The sequence below is a fragment of the Paramormyrops kingsleyae genome, chromosome 5 (genome assembly GCF_048594095.1).
Source record: "Paramormyrops kingsleyae isolate MSU_618 chromosome 5, PKINGS_0.4, whole genome shotgun sequence".
In the NCBI taxonomy this organism is placed as follows: Eukaryota; Metazoa; Chordata; class Actinopteri; order Osteoglossiformes; family Mormyridae; genus Paramormyrops; species Paramormyrops kingsleyae.
In genome coordinates, this window is record NC_132801.1 from 27,703,041 (window position 1) to 27,729,286 (window position 26,246).

Genomic DNA, 26,246 nt, shown 5'->3' on the forward strand with positions numbered 1-26,246 from the left:
ATTAGTTAAAACTGAACTCCGTTCGTGGAACGACATGAGGCTAAGTTTAGAGATGGAGCTAGGTTGAGTCTGACTTTTTCGGGAAAGTCTACCTTTCTTTAGCTACTTTCATGGAATACCCCCATGCACTCAAGGCACACTTTTATAGCTGGGCGTTTAGTCCAGGATGAGATGCAGTAGTTCTGGGATAGTTGGTTATTTTATTTTATTTTATTTTTGATCACATTATTGCTGTTGCTCTTTAACTCAGATCTTCTATACTTGTGTGTATTTTATGCTTTGTAAAGCACTTTGGTGTATACGTGTCACCTTGAAATGCTCTATAAATAAATTTTACTTACTTACTTACTGAGCTACACACTACCAAGTATGTTTATTTTATTTTATTGTACCAGAGTTGTATCAGCAAAGGGTCCCAGACTATCAGCAATTCCAAGAGAAATATACAAAGTATTATTTCTGCATCATATGGGCACGCAGTACAAAGAGAAGGCCATCATTCCTCAGTGGCTGCTGTGGACACTCCCTGGGGATTTCACACCTGAATCTGACAGCAGGAGCCTCCTGATTGACTTTGTGCAACAATGGGGACACAGCAGTACTACAGCGGCCACTAGGGGCCCCCTAACCCAGATCCTCCATTTAGCAGTCATGAGACAAGAGACTCTATCATCCAAACACCCATTCATCGCCCAGTCGTAGCTGTCAAAATAACCTCTCAAAAGCTTGTTATACCAATTGTTAAAGCTACAACATCAAAAAGTATATGAACTACAGTTTCATTTCTCAGTAAACATGGATACACAAATTTGGTTTTATTTTAGTTACAATATATATTACAGTGGTTATAATACTTCCTTACTATAAGAGTGTAAAAAGGGTGTTATATTTGTCAGAAAAGCTGGATCAGTTGTTTATGCCAAACTCGTATAACCTTTATGAAACTAATTTGTAGCAGGAGAATGCTACAGAGTAAGTCACAATAGCTGATATGAGATTATATGCCACTCATGACATTACCGAATAATATTATGATACATTGTTACCTCAAGCAGGGTTTTCTTTTGATCGATTACTGTATATGACACATTACTGCACTGCCGGGGAAGATTGCAGTGTTATCTATTAATATACCCTATTCAGGGACTTGCAGGCTGACCTCCATTTAACTATCCGTTTAAAGCTGGTTTAATGCTTTTTTTTCCCTTACAAGACCAAAAAGGCATCAACGGAGACTTCAGCAAAACAATAGTGTCTTAGTACAAAGACCAATGATCAAAGAATAAAACTGTACACCAAAAGACTTAAGAAAAAGATTTTACTCCTTACCTCTGTACCACTTTCTATTCACCCACTAATTTAAGATAAAGTTGTAGGTAAAGTGTATAGTTCATTGGTTTATATTGGTTTGTCATTCATAGCCATAATCTTCCGTATGATATATGTACTGTTACACATATAGGACAAATTAGTGATGACAGAGGCTTCTCCAGTGTGGTGCCCTATGCTGTGTAGGATGATTTTCAGCCCCCAGCCCCGACCCCTGCGACTGTGAACGGTTTGCCCCTGGCATCCCAACCATGGTGTACCTCATATTCTCTATGCTCCTGGTCTCCAATGCAACCCTGTCCAGGATAACCAATTGCAATTAAAGCTTAATACGTTCAACATTTAAAAAAAAATATGAGCATTAACAAAATAAATAAAAATGCATTATACTGTAGGTAACATTATAAATTAGTGATAATGTTTACGTCCACTGAATTTTTAAGTGTAAAAATGATGCAGCTTTTTCCTAATCCATCCAGAAGTTTAGGGCTGAAAGCCACATAATGTGCAGTTTATTTACACACAGACATTTATTTAGTAATAAAATACATCTCGGTGGCATCCTGTAAATCTAGTTCCTTAATCCTGTTTTAGACCACAGAAAGACAAGGGAAAATAGAATAGAGCCAGCCTTCAACATTAAAGCTCACAGCAGATAAAAAGGGGAAACGCAGAGCTTTCTGCTACACTTTCAGCGGAGATGGCCATGTAATATTAAGGAGCTTGCGGGTTGGGACTGCTCAAGATTCATGTCTACTGTAAGGCCCTGTGCGAGCAGAGAGGTAGTGCATCATATCGCTAAGACCTAAGAGCCGCTCTGAAAACAATATGTTCGTCTGGAGGGTGATCTATGGATGTGCAGCCCAAACAAAGCAAGGGATATAAAGAGATTAAAAAGCAATTACACTTCCTATGTGCGATTTTTAGTCAGCTGTGGCTCTAATTGCAGCACACATATGATTCTCTGCTCTTTAATCTATACATCAATCTATTGTAATATCTATGATTATCGCACAAATACCGACACTAAATAAGATTTGCGCGGAGTCCCCCGTATAATCGCCTTACCCTCCATTATTGTGCCATTGATTTTTGGAGGCGTGATAGTGTTTCAAGTGATTTAGTTTTTTCATTAGCACGCAGCAATGAAACTAGGTTATCTGTGACTCAGTAAGGGCACATTTCTTGCAAGTCTCTGTACAGTAAGAAATGCACATCTTTCTGAAGTCAAAGAATGCATCCTTGCACATAGGGGGAAACGTTAATGATGGTGCAAAATGTTTCTCATTAAAAGTTTCTGAATGTTGTTTCAATTTTAAATATATTATTATAAATTTTTACATGTGTTATCCTAAGTCATTGTTGAAGTCCTGTGTGTGGAGTGTGCATGTTCTCCTTGTGTTGAGTGGGCTTCCTCCTATAGTCTAAAGACATGCAGTCAGGCTGACATGCGTCTCTAAATTGCCTGTACTGTGTGACTGCGGGTGACCATGTGTGTCCCCGTTGACTAACTGGCATCCCGTCTAGAGTGTACCCCTATGCTGCCTCGGACAGACTCCGGGCCCAATGTGCCTCTGAAAAACATAACCAGTCTGAAGATGGGTATGCATACTCAGCAAACTTAAACAATGATAAATCTCAATCGGTGGTTTATTTTCTCAGGAATTTATGTAACATGGCATAATGATGCTCACATTAGTAAATATCAAGAAAATTATTCACCAGGAGGTAATTTGCTAAATATGGTGCTAAGTGCCTTTCCACAGAGTACAACAGCAGTTCTACGCCATAGAATTTAATCCCGAACATTCTAGAACTGTGATTCATATAAATGTATATCAACATCTATATCAAAGTTATTACTTCCATCTCGCCTTTTAGGCTTTTAGGCTTGCAGTTCTGGGTCATGGTCCTTTCCTTGTGATTTCTTTCAAGTGGGAATTAATCTGCACTCAGGCGATTTCCATCTTAAGGGCTGCCTATATCTACCCAACAGCACCTTCATGTGGCTGCAGTAAACACAGAGTGGAACAGGACTACGTGTATTATGTTTAAAGCAGTATCGCTGTCAGGCTGCAGAGAGATGTTCAGCTAGGTGAGGTCATTAGAGAAGGCTTCGTCCTCACAGGGAAAGAGCAGTAATTTAAAAAAGGTCTGGAGAGCACAGTATGCCCCAGTATGTCACATGTCTCCCGTGTGATGGCACTCACGGTGCGGGTGACAAAGGTAGGGTACACTCTCAGAGCACCCTAATGATGTGATGTTGAGCAGCTATTGCTGTAAATGTTAACAGATGGCCTCGTACTTGTGTCTCGCCTTCCGTGCTTCCTACCGAGAAGAATTAGGGAATGTATGACGGAGTGAGCGAGTCAGAGAATTATACGTTATAGGGAGTCACTGCTGCAGATGCATTTGTAATTCCTCTGAACTCCACGTAACATTGGGGCATCTTTGAGGGAAACAAGCATGAAAAAGGCATTTCGGCTGAGATTTATTCATATTATTAACTATGTACAACGATTCCCTGGATCCCCAGGCTCGGATGAGGGATGTGCCCATATTTAGTGGCCATCTACCAACACGTTGCTCAGTACATCTGTTCCGTTATTCTGACAGTTCTGCACTAACCAGGGCAGCTGTGCTGATTGAGTTTAGGTTTTCAAATGATCCTGTTAAATTGGATATCTGAATAATTTATTTCAATTTACATTTTCATAATCGCACATTTGTTTTTTTTTCATACATTATTTAACATTAACGCTCTGTTTGTGAAACAGGAAGAGGCTTGGTTTTGAACTGCAGTCCCAAGAGTGAACAGGACAGGCAGTCCCAACTTTTAAAGTGTGCAACATTTGCATTGATTCAGAAGAAATGCAATTAGCATCTCACTGCAGTGTCTAAAGCTAATTCTCAGTCATGTGTGCATTTTAATGGGAGTTAAAGTCTGTTTTGGTAAGTGATTTCAATTATTATATTTACAATGTGCAGTTAATTGGCTCAGTGTTCCCAACATTACATGGAGGACGATGCATTTCCGTTTGCTTATTTTGTGAGAATAGCTGCAATAAAAGGTTAACAAACAACATTATCCATAGATTATTTAGATAACTTTTTCACTTAAATGATTTCATTTGTTTCCTCCTGCTGTCATCAATGTAGCAGTAAAACAATTGTTTATTTCAAATGTAAATTAAATGTAAACTAATTCTTACACTAAATATTGTTATATATATACAACAATATATATAACAAACAACATTATCCATAGATTATTTAGATAACTTTTTCACTTAAATGATTTCATTTGTTTCCTCCTGCTGTCATCAATGTAGCAGTAAAACAATTGTTTATTTCAAATGTAAATTAAATGTAAACTAATTCTTACACTAAATATTGTTATATATATATATATATATATATATATATATATATATATATATATATATATATATATATATATATATACACACACACACACACACATACAGTGGTACCTCGGTTCTCAAACTCACTAGAACTCGAATTTCTTGAAAGTCGAACAAACCTGTTTGACCTAGAACTCGATCTGAATATCAGAAGTCGAACCGTGAACACTGACCTAATATAAATTGTACGCGCCAGGAAATGAGTCATACTACAATGCAATCCTTACTTGAATGCCTTCTTCACAGACTGGACAATTAACCAAATAAAGCAGTGCAACATTACAGTGATTAACAATAAATAAACCACTAACTTACGTGTACTATTAGAGCATTTATGTAATTTATTTAAACTTTATTTTACCAGGTAAATTAACTGAAAACCAGTTCTCACTGCTTTCTGTGATATTCGGGACTCGGTAGAAATAGCAGATTACGCATAGAAACTGCCTGGGATACAAACGTCATGCGTGTAACTAAACTCTTCAGCCAATAAGGGCAAAGGTGTGTCGTCACGGAGGCGGTTCCAGTTTGTGCAGCCGGGTGAGAGGTCGCAATGCATCTAATCGTAATGCATTAATTGCGTCAGGGTCAGAATGCGTTGCTTAATTTAAGCCAGCGCTGTAAGCAAGTCGAACGCACCCAATGACCGGACTGGGGAAACAAACTGAAACGCGGACTTAATACAGAGGACTAATGACAACAACCAGAAACAGCTGATCACATGTGCATCCCACACGAGGTTAACGAGGGGGCGTGGCACACAGAAGGAGCGGACTATCGGGGCAGGACAGGGGTAATGTTGGGATAAGATCTTTATCGTTTTGGAAGCCATTAAGAAAAAAATGCTCTTCTTGTTTTATCCTGTTCATTTTGTGTGTAAATGCTAATAAATAAATAATTTAAAAAAAACATATTTATGTGTAATTTTGGGGGGCCGGGAACCAATTAATTGGTTTTCCATTATTTCTTATGGGAAAAATTCGATCAGAACTCGAACTTTTTAGGATATACATTCGAACATTCAAAAATTAATTAAAATTCGTATTTAAAGCAATCTGGGAAACAAAGGGGTGTGCAACAGTCGTCATGAGCCCAAAATACTAAACCACCATATATCATTACAGCTGAAAGGACCTATATTATATTAGCTATTAACATGATTTGGCACAAATCACAAAATGTTTTGAAGCGGAAAAATAATCGGTGTGCATCGATGTCTGTGTACTGGACATCACAAATCTGTCATTAAAAACGCCCACCTTATTTCCGTAAAGATATTAAAGCCAGAAAACTGAATATCGAATATGGTATAACTTAACCGCGGTGACAGGTTCCTAGTCATTTTCTCACTAACATATGCTTCTGTTTTGTCCTGTTGTAAATCATTTAATTGTTTGTTAAACAGTGGTTCACCTTCTATTAAGTGTCATATGAACAGACACCTTTTTATTATTAGCTGTAAAACATAGAAACACGCTATTAGTGGAGGCTAGACACAACAAATCTTTCATAATGAGTAGAAATATATATGCATAGCCCTACCATTTGACATGATGTCGCAGCAAGTCATCTTGACTTGCTGCGACGTACGCTTTCCACTACTATTGCATTTGAAATCGGATCAGTTATTGTTAACATTAGGTTTCATTATGAGTAACATATAGTACTGGAACTTCAGGGAGCATTATATTACTTAGCAGCATATAATAGGTGACTTCTGAATTGTGTCGCATCTGTTAGCCTCTGTAATTATTAACAGTATTTCAATTCTTTTCAGAAAACACTTCATTGTCTAATACTCGGTCGTGAGATATTTTAGACTACGTTTTATGACCGTGAAAATATACGTATGCATTTTCTTCATCGTCAATACGTTGCCAACAAGCCTGCCTGCTTTTGTTGGCTGCAGTGGTATTGGACTTTCTTTACAAGGTTGATTTAAACTCCTCATAACCCTGCATAATTAGCATGCAGTCTTCCTCCGTGAAACATACTGTATGGAGATCGCGCTATGTGTCAAACGGTGCCTTGCGTTGCCGAACGTGCTCCATATATGTGAACGCGCACAAATTCCAATGCAGTTAACACCGATTTAACAAATCAACTTCTTAACTGGCGTCGTAGTACTGATTAGCCCCGATGGAGTCAACATGATTTTGTGAACCTCGCGTTCGCAAATCACCTCGGGGTTAAGTCTGATTTGGTTAAACCCCCTTCGTAGTACAGGCCACTTAACGGATTAAGTTCGAGAGCCGAGGTACCACTGTGTGTATATATATCTGGGATTTTGAGTCATTCTGCGCTGCAGATGGATTAATTGCGTTATATATATATATATATATATATATATATATATATATATATATATATATATATATATATATATATATATATATACATATATATATATATATATATTAGGGCTGTCAAAATTAACGGGTTAACGCGGATTAATCCATCATCATGATTAATCTGATTATCTGATTACATTTTTTAACGCAATTAACCCATCTGCAGCGCAGAATGATTCAAAACCCCTGAAATGTCTCTGTCAACCCATTTCGGGCAGTTTTAGTGCGTTCCATTTGCCCTCGGAACTCGTATTCCGAGTCGGTTTCCGGAATTTTGAAGCCGGAAGTGACGACATGCGCTCCCGTTTCTCCAAGAGGGGCCCAATCCCAAACCGGTCCCTACACACTCCGCCTCACCACTCCGCCTTCGTTTGCGCGTTCCCGAGACCCGTCGCCATGTTGAAGTGTGTCTCAAAGCAGCAAGGGCTAAGGGGGAGTGGTCGATTATGCCCTCCTTTAACGATGGTGGCTCGCGCGATTTCACTACCACTTCCATATCCCATAATTCCTAGCGCACAGGAAACAGAACAGCGCGATAATTTAATAATTGGATTCTAACAGCACAGTGATTGAGTGAAATACACATAGAAAGTCTATGTTACATGTTATAATTCATCGCTGCAGAAAAAAATTAGGAAAGCAGTTATTTATAGCTGGTCAGTACAGGTAGATTTTATCGTGATCCGATTACGAGAGATTTTGTGTACTTTTCAAACTAGAAACATTCGTACGCAAACTCGATCAACATCACACCAGCAATAACAATTTATGTTTCATATTTGCCTGTTTTTTCCTCTACATATCTGGATCTGGTATTTGGTACAGAAGTAATGCGTAATGTTTTATGCGTGTAAACTAAGTTAGCTATGGTAGAAATTGTACAATCGTCAATATGACACATGTACATACTTAAAATTGCTCAGTGCAATAAGACGACGTAGCCGTCGTCTTCTCGCATTAGATAAACTGTGCTTTTTTAAAATAACTGATATGTCATTAAAGAAAATACAATACAGCTTCTTGATGGATCCATTTCGTCAAATCACTACGTAATGCATTTCCTCTTTCCGGTAATGAAGACTGTAAAAAGGCGCTGCGAGGGCAAGTCTGTCTCAAATCTTTCTTGTGACAATTTCCTTCAGTGTATAGGGCGTGTTGTGAGGGTGACTCGGCGGGAGTGTGACTCGAAATGAAGGCGGAGTGTCGAGGGTATAGTTTGGGATTGGGCCAGGGTCTAGCTGCAGACACCTGTAGAATAGGGTTAGAGTTGAGGCCACGTGTTTCCTGTTCAGTTTTTCTTATTTATAAATCCAACTGAATGTTGCAACTATACCATTTAGTCAGCCAAGACTTTGTTGATCAGATATCTTGGATCAAAACAAACTGCCAGCATTGCTTACTATGTACTTTTATTATGTGTCTGCATTTATTCCAAGCTGCATTTTGCGAAGTTTATACTTTGATGTCAAATTACAAACTTAACTTAAATCTGACATATTTACAAAGTACACTAAGATTAAGATGAGTTTAATGCCAAAACAAATATATAAGAAATAATTTATTTGCCATGAATTAAGTTTATGATATTGAATGAAATGTGTGATCATGCCCCAGTCAGTGAAAGTGTGTTCCCTACCCCTAGACTCCAGAGGGTTATATTTGAAAAAAATAAAAGAGAATAAAGTGTGTAAAATATAATGTTTTCAGTGCTGCTACGCTCAACAAGGCAGCCCAAACGACGTGACAGGCAACGTGCTGACTGCCCCTCCCACCCCCAAACACTACTCCAGTCAGTCAGGCATTTGCTGCACTAGCTCGTTGCAAAATGGCTAGTAACGTTAATGCAATTATCAGACCAGAAAAAGAGGATCCTCCTATAACCAACAGGTCTGGAGTTTGGGAGCACTTTGGTTTCCCTGTAAGTTATGAGGGTGATGGCAAGAGAGTGGTGGATAAAATGTGGACACACTCATCTTTCTGGAAAAATTTTTTAAAAATTGATTGAAACTGAGTTCCATATAAAAACAAAATTGTTCTTTTCTTTCTATTAGTTTATAACTACTACAATATTACATTAATTTTTTTTATCAGGAGCTTTTTGGTTTTGGTTATAAAGGAGGTTTTGTTTTATTTGCTGCTAAAAAGAAACCTCAGAAGATGGGTGAGGAATAGCTTCATCATTGTTTAAAGTAAAAGAAAAAAACAAGATCATACTTTTTGATGTTTCAATAAATAAAAAAGTGAAAAAAATCAAAGAAATTATCTGGCATTTTTTAAAATTTTTGCTACATCGAAAACATACCGAACCGTGACACCACTGTGTGTGTGTGTGTGTATATATATATATATATATATATATATATATATATATATATATAATATCATATAATATAATATAGAAAGAAAACTTCTAACTTATTAATAAATGTTCACATATATTTGTGATTCTAACATGGTTATAGCATAGATCATTTGAAATAGCCCTGCATTGTCCATGTTTACATCCTCATTTCATGGTGAAGATCACAGTGGTAACATGCCAGTCGGGTCAGACCGGACCGTGACTCTAACACTCCTTCAGCATCCTTTCTGCTCAATCCTGCCCCCTTTTGGCCCTGCACTTAGAATGGATACAGCACAGTATATAAGCATAGTAATTAGAAAATATGTTATAAATGTTTTATTATTAAAATATCAAGCTTGTAAACTCCGCACTCATAGCCCACAAAGATTTTCAAAAGCCCTATGCCTGTACATTCTATTCTTCAGATTAAAAAGCCACAAATATTATTATTATTACCCAGGCTAAACTTACACATAGAAAACTCAAAGTATGAATGCTGAATTAATTAATCAATTTTAAGGTTTCTTGTTTGTGTTTATGTAACAATGAATAAACGAAGGGAAATATTCTATATTTCACGTATTTCTTATTACAAGTGCAAATCTGTGTGTGTGTGTGTATATTTCAAAACTGCACTAAATGGAGTTTAAATCATTAGAAGTAGAATGACTTCAGTGCAAAAGGCCTAATGATTCAACAAAGTGGTAATAAATCTTTCTCCAGATCCCCAGGTGCACAAGCTCTATTTCAAAATGAAGCCTGTCAAATTCCAGTTGCACCCAGCTGTTAAATTTTGAAAATATGTCCTCATCTCTCATGATAATGCAAGTATTTGCATGTATTCACACAAACTTTCAGGGGAAAGGAAAACTATTAACCGATCTCTTCAGATTATGAACTGCCACTGGTGTGCATTTTCAGAGGAGGTAATGAGGGCGTTGGATCAAATGTGGACAAATGTAATAAACACAGTAAGAAATTAAATGTCGTTCTTTATAGTTGGAATTCTTCATTGCACTTTTCATATTTTTGGAATGCAGTGGAGAGGGACTAAGCAGTTCATTATTGTGCAGACATCTGAGAGCAGCAGTATATAATCTAACACAATGTTTTATTGTAGTGACCTTTAAGACTGATTTTAGTTATTATAAATTTGAAATGAAGTGCTACTGTGCCAGTAAAGTGCTATGTCACAGGAATTATTCATCTGGACCGATAAAATTCATAGAGCAATTTTGTTTCTGATAAGTATTTTATGTAGGGTGGTGATGATAGTAATTTAAACTGAAAAAGAGCAGGTTTTCAGGAACATACGGATGCAATAAGCAAAACAACATGCCTCAAAGATTATTTTCACAATCCGTGATTCAAGAACAGCATAGTGCAGTATAGGGTCTTCATTCAAGGAACTTTGTTTTTCTAAAAATTATGGTTAGCACATTGTTAAATCAGCAGGAACCTCAATATTGCTGTCCTCTTTCTCCACACAAGAAACATAAATAAAAATAAATAATTCATTCAGTCACTCATTTGCCATACCTGCTTGTCCTGTGCAGGGTTGTAGGGGAGGAAACATAGGAAACAGCCCAGGATGGGGCACCAAACCATTGCAGGGCATGTGCACCATTTAAATTATATGCATACGCATAAATAGATGAAGGGTGAACTAAACTGTTTAATGCATTACAAACTCTGAATGTCTAACTCAATGGGTGGGTGAGCCAGATGTCTTTATGTTTCTTCAGTTATGAATGGGAAGGTAAAAGCTGCAGAAATATAGAGGAGACTATGAACCACAAGCAGGCCAGTATTCTCAATGTGCATGACAGCAAAGCAACTGCACCTCAAAGTTATATAGCAGTTATAACTGTCATTGTCACCAGAGGGGAATAGTGCCCCCTTTACGGGTGACAATAGAGGAACATGCGGGTACCCTAACCCTCTGTAGTTCATAATCGTGACGACCATCATCACCCAAATAGCTGTGAAGTTCAGTAGCACAGAGAAAGCAAACTCGCCAATCTGCAGTGACGTGCACTGCACTGAGTAACATCCCATCAGCTCCATAGGCAGAGCAGGGAGCAGGACCCTTTGACAGCCATAATGATGACTTCATGCATTATCCCGGCAGGGCTGCCATGTGACCCCTTAGCGCCGCACACTGGCAGCTGTGATTAGGCCTGGGGGGTGGGGGGCATGAGAGGTGGCCCACGAGATGGCCTAAGTGATGGGGGAGGAATCACCTGCACATCATCTATTTCTGTCAAAAAGACACAGGTCTCCGATCCGCAGCCTCTGCTCCTCCTTAGGGGATAGAATTCCTGACTTCAGGGTATCGAGGTGAAGGAAAGCCCATCTATTGTGTGGAAGAGGAACTTCTGTTAACACAGCCAGTACCATCAGAGGATTGTCATTTTGGCCTTGAAATATGTTTTCAAATAACAGTTTAAGTCAAATTTTAAGTGTTATGAAAATCCTAAAATATATTTAAAAATTTTAGAACTATCACTGGTAATTTTTATAACCACTGTAAATACTTATGCTTGGCAATTTATTTATTTTGAATTGTACTGTATTTCCTTGCAATACTATACAAATAAATGGTATAAAGCTAGATCTTTGGAAATTTTTTAATAATTGGATTTACTGGTATGATTCATATAAAAAGTGACTTTGTCTTGCATTTTGACAATGCGTGTATTTATGGGTTTTTTCGTGATTTTTATTGTGAATTTCAGTGACACTGCAATTCTCCAGTTCACCATAAGATGGCAGAGCCCACATTTTAAAAGCAACAAGGCCGAAAAAGGATTCAAAGGATTCAAAAGGTTTATTGTCATTTGTACTAATACAAGTACTGAGTACAATGACATGCTTACTTGCATGTTTCCTGCAGGCAGACACAGACAACAAGACAGTAGAAACATAGGATAACATTCCAGTAAAATAAACGGAAATATAAATGTGTAAATATAAATATAGATATGGATGTATCTGGAAGAATAAATATGGCCTGTACAATATACAGGCATAGCAGAAGATAATAGTGCAAATATAGTGCACACCCAGACTCTCACGCACGAAATCTTATGGCAAATCTAATGTGCTACATCAAAAGTCTTGGGATAGTTTTCAAACCATACAGACTCTTTACAAGGTAATAAAATGGTTACCTACATGTAAATGCATGTGCAGATTTGTCTTGAATTGAAAATTACACACCATCCAGCCAACCAGAGTCGGCAACCCTGGAACAGTGACAGGTGCAGTGTCACTGACATGTCAGAAGTCATGGCAGTGGAGAAGAAACTGTCCCTGAAGCAAGAGGTGTCTGTCTGCATCGACTGCAGCTGATTTGCCAGTGGGGACAAAGGTGAGCAGTGGCAGTGCAGGGTGGCGGGAATATCTCATGGTGCAGTTCGCTTTCCTGAGCAGCTTGTGGTGAAGATGTTAAAGATTGACAGGAACTGTGTGCCAGTGATCCTCTGTGCAGTTTTCACCACCCTCTGCAGGGCTTTGCGATACTGAGCAGAGTACCAGTATGTGATGCACGCTGTGAGGATGGACTCCATAGCACACCTTGGTCACGGATGTTGTGGATGTTCCTACCTTCCTTGCTGATAAACCTTCTTGACCACTGCTGCAGCATGTTGAAATCACTTAAGATCCTCTGCGAGGGTGACCCTGAAGAACTTGAAGCTGCTGATCTGCTACATAGTATTGGAGTGGATATAGCTGAGGACTATCACTCACCTGTGGAAGTCCAGGATCAACTCCTTCACTTTGCTGATGTTGAGGGTGAGGCTGTTGTTCTGGCCTCACTTTGCCAGCAGTGTGATCTCCTCCCTGTAGGCCGACTTGTCATCATTACTGGTCAGCCTAATGATGGTAGTGTTATCAGCAAACTGCAGGATGGAGTTGTGCTTGGCTACACAATCGTGATTGAAGAGGGAGTATAGCAGGGAGCTCAGTACATTGCCTTGCAGGGTGCTGGTGTTGATGGTGGTGGAGGATGACATTTTTTCACCAATGTGCATATGCTGGGGTCTGCTGGTGAGGAAATCCAGGATCCACTTACACAGCGAGGAGCTGAGCCCCAAATTTAAGAAGCTTCGCAACTTGCTGGGATGGACTGACGCTGTTGAAGGCTGAGCTGTATTCCAGACACAGCAGTCTGGTATAGCACTTTATTTTCCTGGTGAGATAGAGTAGTGTGGAAAGCAATGGAGATGTCATCTTCACTGGATTTGTTGTAGCAGTAGGCAAACTGAAGTGGGTCTAGAATGGTCTGGTCTAGTCTGGTATGATGCTCTTAATGTTTTTAACCCATCTCTGAGAGAGAGATTAAAAATATCAGTGAAGACAACTGCTTATTGGATGCAACAGGTTTTTAAAACATGCAGAAACTCTGCCAGGGTCATTCTTGTGAGTGTTGAGTCACTCACTTTGTGAGTGTTGAGTCATTTCACTCCCAGAGACCATCCAGCAGGCGTTGTGCAGTGCAGGAGCCCTTTAAGAGGATTTCTGCTGCTGCGTTCATAGCAGAGGTGGAGACTTCAGGTCCAGAGAGTACAAACCAACCAGTTGAATGTAAAGAGTCACAGTCACAGAGTACTCAACTGGTTGGATGAAACAAAATGTTGGTCTGGATTTGTACTCTCTGGACCTAAAATCTCCACCTCTGATTACATGATGGTGTAAAAGGCATTCAGCTCATACAAATACATATGCAGATATTTATGGCTTCATGCGTCTGGGGCTTGTACTCCATATGCATTTGGACTGCCTGCCATATCCAACATGGATTCTGTGTGTTGTCGAGTTGTGGCTCATTTTGCAAGTATACTGCTGTTTTGTACTGTTGATCGCCTTCTGGAGATCATACCTGCATTTTATGTTTGCTTGTCTGTCACCGGGGAAGGAAGGAAGGTTGGTTGGTAGGTAGGTAGGTAGGTAAGTTAGGTAGATAGGTGTTTTAAGATGATGTGATGGGGATATAGGGCTTTCGAAGGAGCAAACAGGCACACTTGGGTTCGCTTCTAAAAACGCTTTATTATAAGTATCCTTAGGCAATGCTTTCCCCTCTTCCTGAGGATGGGGTGAGCGTCCTACACACACTGACCACTAGGTGCGGTTTCAATCAAAGATAGTTAGACAGGTATCCTTGGGCAATGCTTTCCCCTCTTCCAGAGGATGGGGTGAGCGTCCTACACACACTGACCACTAGGTGCGGTTTCAATCAAAGATAGTTAGACAGGTATCCTTGGGCAATGCTTTCCCCTCTTCCTGCCGCTAGGCTCAGCTTCAATCACAATAGGAATGAGCAGAGCTTTCTCTTCTCTTCCGAAGACCCTTCAAAAGAGAGGACAAGGCAGGTCTCTCATATACCGACCAATGGTGTGCAGAACATACTGGGTGACACCCTCCGAAACCCAGGGACACCTGGTAAGCGTCCCTGGATACAGTAAGCATTCCAAAACAAGGATTCTTTCACATAAGATAAGGATCCTCTGAAACCAGTCATTTGTGAAAAACAAGTTATACAAGTGACCAGAAAGAAAAAAGGGGGGAAAAACCATGCTATGCAGTTTTTTACCCTTAATACAATTATATTACAGGTGAATCATGGACGACATATTTGAATCTCAGGATGATTAGTCCACACACGATCAGAATTAATCCACACTTCAATCACCTCATATGTATGACAGTAACAGGACAATGATTAATTTCTAGGCAACGTAGGTAGGTAGGTAGGTAGGTACGTACATACACTGAGCCTATTAATTAAACTGTAGTCGGCTCAGAAAGAGACTGGAATGTTTAAAAATTGCACATGAGACAATTCCACACAGTAAACTTGTTAGACTGGTTAGGGCTAGATAATCATGGGAATGAGGTGTAGCTGTCAGTACTCTGAGGAACGGCAAAAGGGCCATGGTTGAGATACAGGCAGCATGTCCAGGTTGAGCCCTACAGTAGCCCCCTTCCCTGTGGGTGACTCCAGATACCTAGGACCGGTGACTCAGAGGATGGCCATGAGGCCAAGGTGCCAGACTGTCTGGTTATAGACAGTGAAAGCCAGAGATAGAGAAGGATCTGGTATGTCAGCCACCAGCACCCAGGACTGCTCTTCTGGGCAGCAACCCCCCCCCAAAAAAAAGTCTAGTGCTAAGTGCAACCAAGGGTACAGCAGTACTGTAAGAGGTTAAAGCAAACCAATGGGTAAGGCATGTAAGATCTTCGATTGGGTACAAATGGGGCAGTAGATGACATAATTGTAGATGTTGTCCTCCAGCTACCATTATCTGCCTCCCGCTAGGTCTGTGGTCTTCTTAATGCTCCGATATCCTAAGCTAAGGAAGTATAGACACATTGGATGAGCTGAGGTTGAATTGAGGCAGGTACCTATTGTTTGTTGGGTGGAATGGATCTTGGGCGTGGATCAATCTGCAATGCCTGGTCGATCTCTTCAGTCAGATCCCATCTCATGTGTGTGCGTTTTTCTCCCATTAGGTAGACTACTGTGAATCTAAAATGGACCAGGAATGTAGCTTAGGGTTAAGACATTTGGTGTTTTGAATATATTCCTGGTTTTTGTGATCCGTGTTTACCTGTAAGGGATGTTTGGCCCCCTTGAGCCAGTGGCTCCCGAGCCAATTTTATTGCTAGCAGCTCGCAATTACCAAAGGCAAGGCAAGTTTATTTATAAATGCAAGGCCATTCAAGGTGCTTAACAAAGGCAGAACAACACATTTAAATAAAAGACATTTAAATCACATTTAAAAGACAAAATAATAATAATAATAATAATTAATATTATTATTATTATTATATTTTTAAAAAACCTAAACCCAAACAACCAAATCCTCAGGTCTTCAAGAAGCTTGTTCCACAGGAGGGGCGCATAGATACTGATGCTTCACCGTGTTTGGTCTTGATTCTGGGAGCACTGAGTAAACCTTTCCCAGATGACATCAGGGGTCTGGATGCTTCATAATGTTCAAGTAAATCAGAAATGTATTTAGGCCTGAGACCATTTAGTGCTTTGTACACAAGTAATAATATTTTAAAATCAATCCAATAATGGACAGGAAGCCAGTGCTGTCAGTTAAGGACCGGCGTGATATGCTCTACTTTCTTGGTATTAGTAAGGACACTGGCAGCAGTTTTCTGGATGAGCTGCAGCTGTCTGATTGATTTGTTGCTAAGACCTGTGAAGACACCGTTACAACAGTCTAGTCTGCTAAAAATAAAAGCCTGAACAAGCTTTTCTATATCTTGTTTAGACAGAAATCCTTTAATTCTTGCTATGTTTTTAAAGTGGTAGTAGGCTGATTTTGTACAGTAGTTGCCTTACAGTCTGAGTCCAGAACTACACCAAGATTTCTGGTTTGATTTGTAGGGTTTAATTGCATGGATTCCAGGTGAGCAATGACTTTCCATCTTTCTTTTCTGGGTCAAAAACAATTACAGTGGTACCTCGGTTCTCGAACTCATTAGAACTCGAATTTCTTAAAAGTCGAACCAACCAGTTCAAAAATAAAATTACCTAGAACTCGATTTGAATCTCAGAAGTCGAATGGTGAACACCAACCTAAGATAACTTGTACACACGGGGAAATGAGTCACGCGGCACCTCTCTCAGCGGAAACAAAGGGTAACGCTTCAGTCTCAGTCTCGCATTCGCTGTGATAGCATCGTGCATGTTTATACTAGCTGAATACATACTGTATATTTAGATAGTAAAAATACATTGACAATGACAGACAGTAACAGTAATTATTATTATCTAATAAAATACATTTTAAAATAAAGATTTCTTATTAATAATTTTAATATTAATAATAAACCATTAATACATTTAATTATAATATTGCTGTACCAAGCAGGGACGAAAGGGAGACAAAGGCGTAGACGTCATGGTATCGGGGAATACGGGGTTTAATTACAGGTAAGGCAGGCAAAACGCAGACGGACAATACAATGACCGGACTGGGGAAATAAACTGAAACGCGGACGAAATACAGAGAACTAAGGACAACAACCATAAACAGCTGATCACACGGGGATTCCACACGGGGTTAAGTACTCTATCCTCACTGACAAAAAGGAAGTTTGGAGAAGCTGATTCAATAAGGACTGCTGCATTATGTTCATTTAACCACGTTTCAGTTAAAAACATAAAATCATGCTTTTTCTTGATAATACAATAATTAATTAATAGTGATTTGCCAGCCAAGGACCTGATATTCAATAAAGCTAAGTTTAATGTATTAAATGCAGTGTCTGACTCAGTCTATGGCTGGTGCATAACTGGAGTCAAATTAGACAGCATAGCTGCACTTTGAGTAGACTTTGTTCACCTTCAAATGAGTCAAAACAGGGTGTCAGCATGGCCAGTAATGCCGACAGCAGTGGGTCCATACCCAGTGTGAGGAGAGAGACATGAGGTAAGAGGGGTGGTTGGGTAAGGACCCAGTCTTTCCTAGATGTCAGCATGGTCTGTAATGCCGACAGCAGTGGGTCCATACCCAGTGTGAGGAGAGAGACATGAGGTAAGAGGGGTGGTTGGGTAAGGACCCAGTCTGTCCTAGATGTCAGCATGGTCTGTAATGCCGACAGCAGTGGGTCCATACCCAGTGTGAGGAGAGAGACATGAGGTAAGAGGGGTGGTTGGGTAAGGACCCAGTCTGTCCTAGATGTCAGCATGGCCTAGTTTTCAAAAACTTGGTTTTAACATCTCTTATTACTGTATGTCGTCACCTACTAGCAGAGTCTTTGGTTTGATGTCTTCTCTGACTTGATTAGCTTCTTTGTCGATTGTGCGGTTCTGTTCAATGTTCTGTTCCTGTCCTTTTTGATGATTAGCTTTAGTAGCCTTTGGTCTGTTGTTTATCCATGCGTGCCACAGAGAGACACTCACGGGCTCAGCTGTACAGTATCACATGCCACTGCTGCATGGGTCTCTGGTTAGCATCTGAGCTGGCAGCGCTAATGTTAGCTATAGAATTAAGACTGAGCTCATTGACAGGCAGCTCGTCCAGAACAATGTACCTGTTCTCCAACCGAACATTTGGTTAGACATGAGTGGTCCTGTGTTTTTTGCTTCTGGCTCTTCTTTTGCTCTGGACAGTATCCATCCAGAGCTCAGGGTGTGGCGATGCAGGACTGGAGCTGGTCTTTGGTCTTGCTCCATGGTTGACCCAGTAGCATATAGCCAGGTCCATTGTTGTTTCAGTCTCGAGAGGATTTCCATTTGTCTTCGGGCCAGACCAAGGAATAGAGTCCACGTAGTTGTTGGCATGGGACTTATTATGTGCAACAGCTGTTCCGCAGAGCGTTTCATGTCCCTGGATCTGACTGCCAGCCGGGTGCAAAGGAACATTATGGGAAGCGACAAACAGAGTGTCAATAAGTTTTTAATCCTCTTGTATTTTGTAGAGTTCAGTTGTTCTTCTTTCCAGCTCTGTAATCTTCTGGCTGAGCATGGCCCAGCTGGTACATTCAGTGGGGCGAGAAGACAGGGGAGACATCTATCTTTTTCAAAAAACTTCTTCTTCAATGTAAATACAATTCTTTTCAGATAAAACGGGTGAAAACAATAAAATAAGTAAAAGCAGTAAATTGTGACCACTGCAAAATCAATACAAAGTAGTTAAAAATCTTCTTTTAAGTGTCTTTGAATTAATGAGAAAATTGTCAACATAGATGATTGGAGATCAGTCAATCTGGTCTTGGAATATGGTATTCATAAATGACTGGAAGACTAAGGGGGCATTATCAAGCCTTAAAGGCATAACCAGATATTCATAATGACCATTTGTTTTGATGAATGCCATCTTCCACTCATTGGCCTCCCAAATTCAGATCAGATTATACATACTGTACTCCACAAGCCCAACTTGGAAAATACTGGGCTGACTGGACCTGCTCCAGTGCTGCAGGGGTCAGTGGCAAGGGGCATGGGTGTAAATTATGGGGGGGATAGGCGGGTTGTAGCCCCCCCAATAAATCAAAACCAGCTAATACAACCCCCCCAATAATCATGCTTCCCCCGTAATGGGTGGAGACCTCAACCCCCCCAATGTTCCAGCCAAAGTTACGCCCTTGGCAGGGGGAACCAGAATTTGGTGGTTACTTCACTGAGGGCTCAGTAATCAATGCAGGGACATAGTCCCCCATCGATCTTATTGACAAAGAAGAAACCGGATGTAACCGGTGGTAAATGGCCAGGTGTTTCCTGGTTGTGATGCTTCCTTGAGATACTGCTCTTGAAAGTCGCTGTATTTTGTGGGAATGTAAACTGTTTTTATGGTTTCATGACTCTCGACTATCTCCCCTATATGCCAGGTGATCTGCAGGGTCGTGTTTGCACAGTCATGGATATCCCAGAAGAGTGGGATAACAGGGGAATTTAGTCAGGGATAGCTGAATCTTCCCTTGAATAAACAGGCCAAGCTACAGGAGAATTGAAGCAGTGCAGTGCATGATGAGACCCCAGCCTCCATTGGAACCAACTAGAGTGTGAATGTGCAGGGGAGGTTCCTACTGTAGCAGGGGCAGGTTGAGGCGGTGAGCCAGGGTGATATTTAGGCAGCCCCAGAGTCCATCATGGAGGTGGACACATGGTTATCAGAATCAGCCTGAATAATGTACCAGTTAATCATGGGTGATATTGAGCATTACAAACGATCTGACTTGAGCAAGGCTGAGGAGAGGGACACTGAGAGAACATGAGCGGGATCCCCGCAGTGCAATCAGAGCTGATGAGTGAATGCATATACTGCCTCTTATTTAAGCCCTGCGACCTCTGTGACATGGTTTTCCACGCTAAATTTTTTAAATGGCATAAAAATCACTTGAATCACATTACAGGTTCTGTGTAACACGCTATTTAATAATATAAAGTCTATTCCAGGCAGCATAAGGCAAAAGTTAGAAAAGAAGCTAGTGTATTGCATGGAACATAAACACACTCAAAATAATTTAATATATTAAATACATAACTATGTTTGTGTAACCTGTTTTGGGTATGTTGTTTTTCTGCCAGGATATCGGCTTATCAGCAGAGTGGCAACAAAGAGTGTTAGAGAATTTGAATACAATGGTGTATCAATGAGGACAGAGGTGCCTGGCCCCAAGTCTAGGGTAATGGCTTGTTAATACGGATATTGAGACAATATATGTCATACAAAGTATTAAACTTCCTTACATTTATTGGGAATAGATGAAGTGATTTTACTTGTTTTGCAGTGATACAGTTTTCAGTGATGCAGTTTGTGTATGCTTTGAATACATATTGAGGGGAAGTATTTCAACCTCGATATAATAAAATCTTATTATTGGCTTCATTGCATTATATATTGCTAATCATTTGTTACTCTTCTTTATAATTCCAGCAGCTAACAAGGCAACTGGGACAGATTCAGGTGAACTACAATGCATTACAGGTTGACACAGTTTTGAATCAGTCTTAATAAATATGAACTTGATGTGTCAGAAAAACAGAAATTAAATCTAATGTAAAAATATGTGTAATCAATACACATTTTCAAAAATCAGTCTTACTGCATTTGACTCTTTTGGGATCAGAAATCACGGAAGGGTGCCACTATATATTGGGGGGGACACTGTGAGCACATCTGAATATTGGCAGGGACGTGTCCCCCCAATATGTATTATAATTGCGGCCTTGCACTTGGAACAGTGCTATATACACATAAACTTAACTATTATTAGTCATAAAAGATACATTTGAATGAGGAAGACCTTGACATTCACGGTGTCTGATGAAGTGTTCCTTCTACCCCCTTGTGCCACCTATGCCTCCATTGTACCACAAGCAGAATGTCACAACGGTGAACTTCTTTTGTGATTATGAAGAGAGTCAGGGTAATTACCTGGTGGATGTGGATGGAAAACGGATGCTGGATGTGTACATGCAGATCACCTCAATCCCCATCGGTGAGAGTCAATGTGATGCTGCTCTGACTGTAATCATTCAGAATCAGTGTTGCCATTTCAATGCTCTTTCATTTGTATTTAGACTGAATTTTCAGGTACTTTCTCTAAAATCCCTTTTGTATTTTCTTTAACTTTCCTTTTTTTTAGGATACAATCATCCAGCACTACTGTTAGTACTGACAAACCCCCATAATCTGGCTAGTTAAAATGTGAAATGGGTGACAAGACATGTGACTATTTTAAAATAAGCAGAATAATTCTCAGGACATCTTAATGTTTTACACTACAAAATACAGCATGTTTGTAATTTACCATCCATATTGGCTGTTATTCTGTCCTTATTCTTTGGAAAATTCTTAGTTTTGAGTCCAGTTTTGACAGAAAGGCAGGGTGGGCAGGTGCAGCGTTTTGCATGATATTTCCAGTGATTCCACCATCTACATCCTGTGTCCTGCTTGATAATACAGTGGTACCATGGAACACGAACTGAATTCGTTCCAGAAGGCTGGTCGAGTTGCAATTTGGTCGAGTTCCCCATAAGAAATAATGTAAATGAATTTAATCCATTCCAGACACCCAAATGATTCCATATTTAAACTTATGTACATACCTAACTAATGAAAAAGCTTTAACAATCAATATAAAACTAAATTTTTAATGCAATTAACCCATCTGCAGCACAGAATGACTCAAAATCCCTGAAATGTCTCTGTCAACCCATTTCGGGCAGTTTTGGTGCGTTCCATTTGCCCTTAATTGGAGCTCGTATTCCGAGTCGGATTCCGAGTTTTGAAGCCAGAAGTGACAACATGTGCACTCCTGTTTCTCGGAGATCCGAGAAATATCTTGGAGCAGCACAGAAGATCCCGAGTTCAGAATCTAAGATGGCTGGGCACTTTATCAACAGATGGAAAAGTTGTAGTTTTATACTGTTTAAGCGCTACTTCTCATTTGTGGCTCATTAAATCAGTCGCACATGTAGTACCCTCACCACCTGATGAGGGGAGATGTAAATAGCTAAGAAAACGCAAGACACGGAGCTGCTGCTTCACGATCAGAGTCTATATTTCTGAGCAGCGCCCCCCCCTCCACAAACAGGTGACCAGCTCCCAAGGGGAAACCAATCGAGTAATCAGTGTATCACCCCAGGCTGAGCAGGGAATATTAGTCGTCACAGATAAAACACTATATACTTTGCATTTTTTTTAAAGAAAAACACATTTCACTTGTCCCAAGTTCAATGTTTCTCTGATATAATTTACTAACATTTTTTTTTTTATTTCCCACATTATTTATTTATGGAACCACCACACACACACTATACCGTCCAACTTATATGTGGACGTGTTGCTACGGAGTTTTATATGTAAAGCACCGCGCGTAATGTGTTATCAAGTGATATTGCTAACAATGGCAATTAACCGGGCTAGAATTGGATTTCATGATGAGTCGGATTATTTGTCGGATTTACGGTAGTTTGGGCTAAAGTGAACTAAGATAAAGACCATTTAAACTGAGGTACCTTAAATCCGTTGTCCAGCTAAGCAAAAAATCTTGCTTTTTGATATGGGTCCATGGTATTGCACTTCTGTGGCAGATGGAATGCATCCGACTCATGTTCAGGATGTTCAATAAACATGTTAAGTTATTCCCTTTTTTCTTGAGTCTGTTTGCTCATGCAAAATGAGATGCGATTAATATAGATTAAAAATAAATGATATTTAATCGAAATTAATCCACAGCAACCCTGTGATTAATCTGATTTAAAATTTTAATCGTTTGACAGCACTATAATGTATTCATTTTATTCATGCTATAACGATGCTAAAACACGGTCACTGTAGTCCAGTGATTGCTGTTTGTTTCTCTGCTCTGCTCTTTCTAAGGGTGCCTTTGTAAACCGGCCAGCTCTTGGGGTGCTACCTCCTCAGTACCTTCCAGATAAGCTGACTGAGGGCCTGCTTTCAGTAAGAACACTTCACAGAAACATGGGAATACAGGAATTGCAGTGCCGTCTCTGTCGAAGCTTATCTGTCCCCATTCAGGCTGCTGTGCTGCCATTATCGGTAGACAATTGACTGCAGGTGTTGGTGTCATTACATCACAAGTTAATAAGTAAATTTGAATGTATAATTAGGGAATATAAATCACATTATGTTCTGATAACTTTATCATTCATTTTATAAGCCTTACTAAATGTACCAGATTGCAGTTTAAATAAATAGGAATGCCGTCAGTTTCTGGGTTTCAGTGCATATAGATTTATAATTGGATATACAGCTTTCAAGTGAATACACCACTATAAATATATATTGTATATTTATATAAGCAGCTATCTGAGTCCCATCTTTAATTCTGTAATGTTTAAGCAAGCACGTTCAGCAGGGTGACCCATCTGTAACCACAGCTTACTTTCCTTAGGTTGCCCCAAAAGGGATGAGTCGAGTTCAGACCATGTCCTGTGGCTCCTGCTCCAATGAAAATGCCTACAAAGCCATATTCATTTGGTACCAGGTAAGTGCACAATAACATCTCATACCATACGCACTGGACAGAGTTACACAGTAATTATTAAGAGGAAATGTATGTATTTTAAACAGAATAAATGAACAAAATTTTACTTTTAAATCTTGAAGTCATCATAGTGAGTAAGTTCCATATCTCCCCTTATGCCCCAATCTGTGAGCCTGTCCTTTGTGGAAATTTCAGTAAATAGAATTGCTATCAAAACACTGGAAGTCATTTAAAATTACACCAAAACATTCTTTAATTGCATATGATGCCCTTAGTCGTTTTGAAAATATTATATATCAAACTACTGTAAATGCAATTGACTATTGGCAATATACTAAGAAAATATGGGTGCTATAGCATTAGAAATACAATGTTTTTTGAAGACACTAGTTTACTTTTTTTTTAACGGCAGTCTCTAGGTAAATGCATAACAGTTTGGTTACTGGATGAGCAGGCATGAATGCATTTAAATTCTCTATTGTAAGAAAATCTCTAGTGCATGTCATTTACATACTGCGCCACTGAGAGGCCCTGTAACATTTACTACTATGTTCCTTATCAGCCCTCACTCTACATATTTGCTCATACAGTATATGGCTGTACATTCCTATTTTAAACATCGTTTTGCCATCTCCAGAAAAAACAAAGGGGAAACAACGAGCCAACGCCAGAAGAGTTGAACTCAAGTGTGATCAATCAGGTAAATCAGACTGATGCAGCCCCCTGATTACCACCTGGTCTGTGAGATTACACCAAGAGATCTGTAAAGGACACTCTTCGAGTCGTCCCTAATGGCTCTGCACACCACATTCAGGACTACTCATACTGTTATAACCAACTGTAAAATCTTTGCTTCTCCCACTGCAAGAAGTTTGTAAAGGCTGATAAAGAAGAACACCAATCTATCTCCTACTGCACCCAAATCCCCACCATCTCAGAAGACACTTTTTCTGGCTGTGGACCTTCTCTCCTGTCATTTTATCTCTACAAATGATTTCTTCCCCAGCCTCTAGGCTGTCTTTCATGGGTGGGTTTCATGGGAGAACTGGTGTAACACGCTATGGACATTTTTTTCATGACGAATCGGAGCGGCGTCTACAGTTTTGCAGGCGCTTAACCGGTTCGTCGTGGCTAAGAAAGAACTGAGCCAAAAAAACAAAGCTCTCCATCTATTGGTCCATCTTCATTCCTACCCTCACCTATGGTCATGAGCTATGGGTAATGACCGAAAGAATGAGATCGCGAATACAGGCGGCCGAAATGAGGTTTCTCCGCAGGGTGGCTGGGCTCTCCCTTAGGGATAGGGTGAGAAGTTCGGATATCCGGGAGGGCCTCAGAGTAGAACCGCTGCTTCTCCACGTCGAAAGGAGCCAGTTGAGGTGGTTTGGACATCTGGTGCGGATGCTTCCTGGGCGGCTACCCGGAGAGGTTTTCCGTGCATGTCCTACAGGGAGGAGGCCCCGGGGCAGACCCAGGACTCGCTGGAGGGATTATATCTCTCGGCTGGCCTGGGAACGCCTCGGCGTCCTCCCTGAGGAGCTTGCAGAGGTAGCTGGGGAGAGGGAGGTCTGGGTATCTCTCCTGAAGCTGCTACCCCTGCGACCCGAACCCCGGACAAGCAGAAGATGATGGATGGATGGATGGATGGATGGATGGATTTTTTTCATGTCACCCTTGGCAATCTGCCAGCAGTCCCAGACAAGCACATTTTTCATTATTCACTTTGTGTGAGGACATTTTATGTTTATTTTGGGGCAGTCCACATAACATTGATAATTATTGATTAAAAAATAAACATACAAATAAATAAGTGGTTTGTCTCCAAAAAGCTATTGCATCACTTTCTTCGTGGTAGAAGTGGTCTCACCATCGTACATGTGTGCATATGAATAGAACATACGCACATGTACAGTGCATGATAACACTGCATGAATGTGTCCACAGGCTGTCTGTCCACGACGCACACGAAGGCTATCCAGAGGCTGGATGCCCCTTCCTTTGATTGGCCGATCGCGCCTCTCCCCAAACTGCAGTACCCCCTGGAAGAGTTTGTCAGAGAAAGTGCGCAAGAAGAAGCCCGATGCCTAGAAGAGGTTAAAATGATTACATTCAGCACTAGGCCTATGTGCAAGATATTTAGAGAAACTGAAACTGCATTTGGGGTACAACTGTATGGAGGCACATGTCAGTCAGTCTTGTTAGTTTTTACTTTTATCATGTACAAGTTGTCTGCTGTATTTCCCATCACGCCGTTACCCTCACACCCTTAGTGCCGCCAGGGGTCAGGTGACCTTCTGTGCCATTGATGTCAAAGAT

At 40.2% G+C, this 26,246-nt stretch overlaps 1 protein-coding gene across 1 annotated transcript; it reads left to right on the plus strand.

Moving 5' to 3' along the window:
* The first annotated feature begins 14,604 nt into the window (after positions 1-14,604).
* LOC111839907 (4-aminobutyrate aminotransferase, mitochondrial-like) lies at positions 14,605-26,110 on the plus strand. The gene is made up of 9 exons (XM_023804235.2): positions 14,605-14,894; positions 20,503-20,600; positions 20,852-20,881; positions 21,299-21,416; positions 21,564-21,613; positions 23,303-23,383; positions 23,838-23,930; positions 24,568-24,630; positions 25,875-26,110. Exons 1-9 carry the CDS (start codon positions 14,720-14,722, stop codon positions 26,016-26,018), a joined length of 852 nt encoding a protein of 283 aa, XP_023660003.2. The 5' UTR covers positions 14,605-14,719; the 3' UTR covers positions 26,019-26,110.
* The last annotated feature ends 136 nt before the right edge of the window (positions 26,111-26,246 follow it).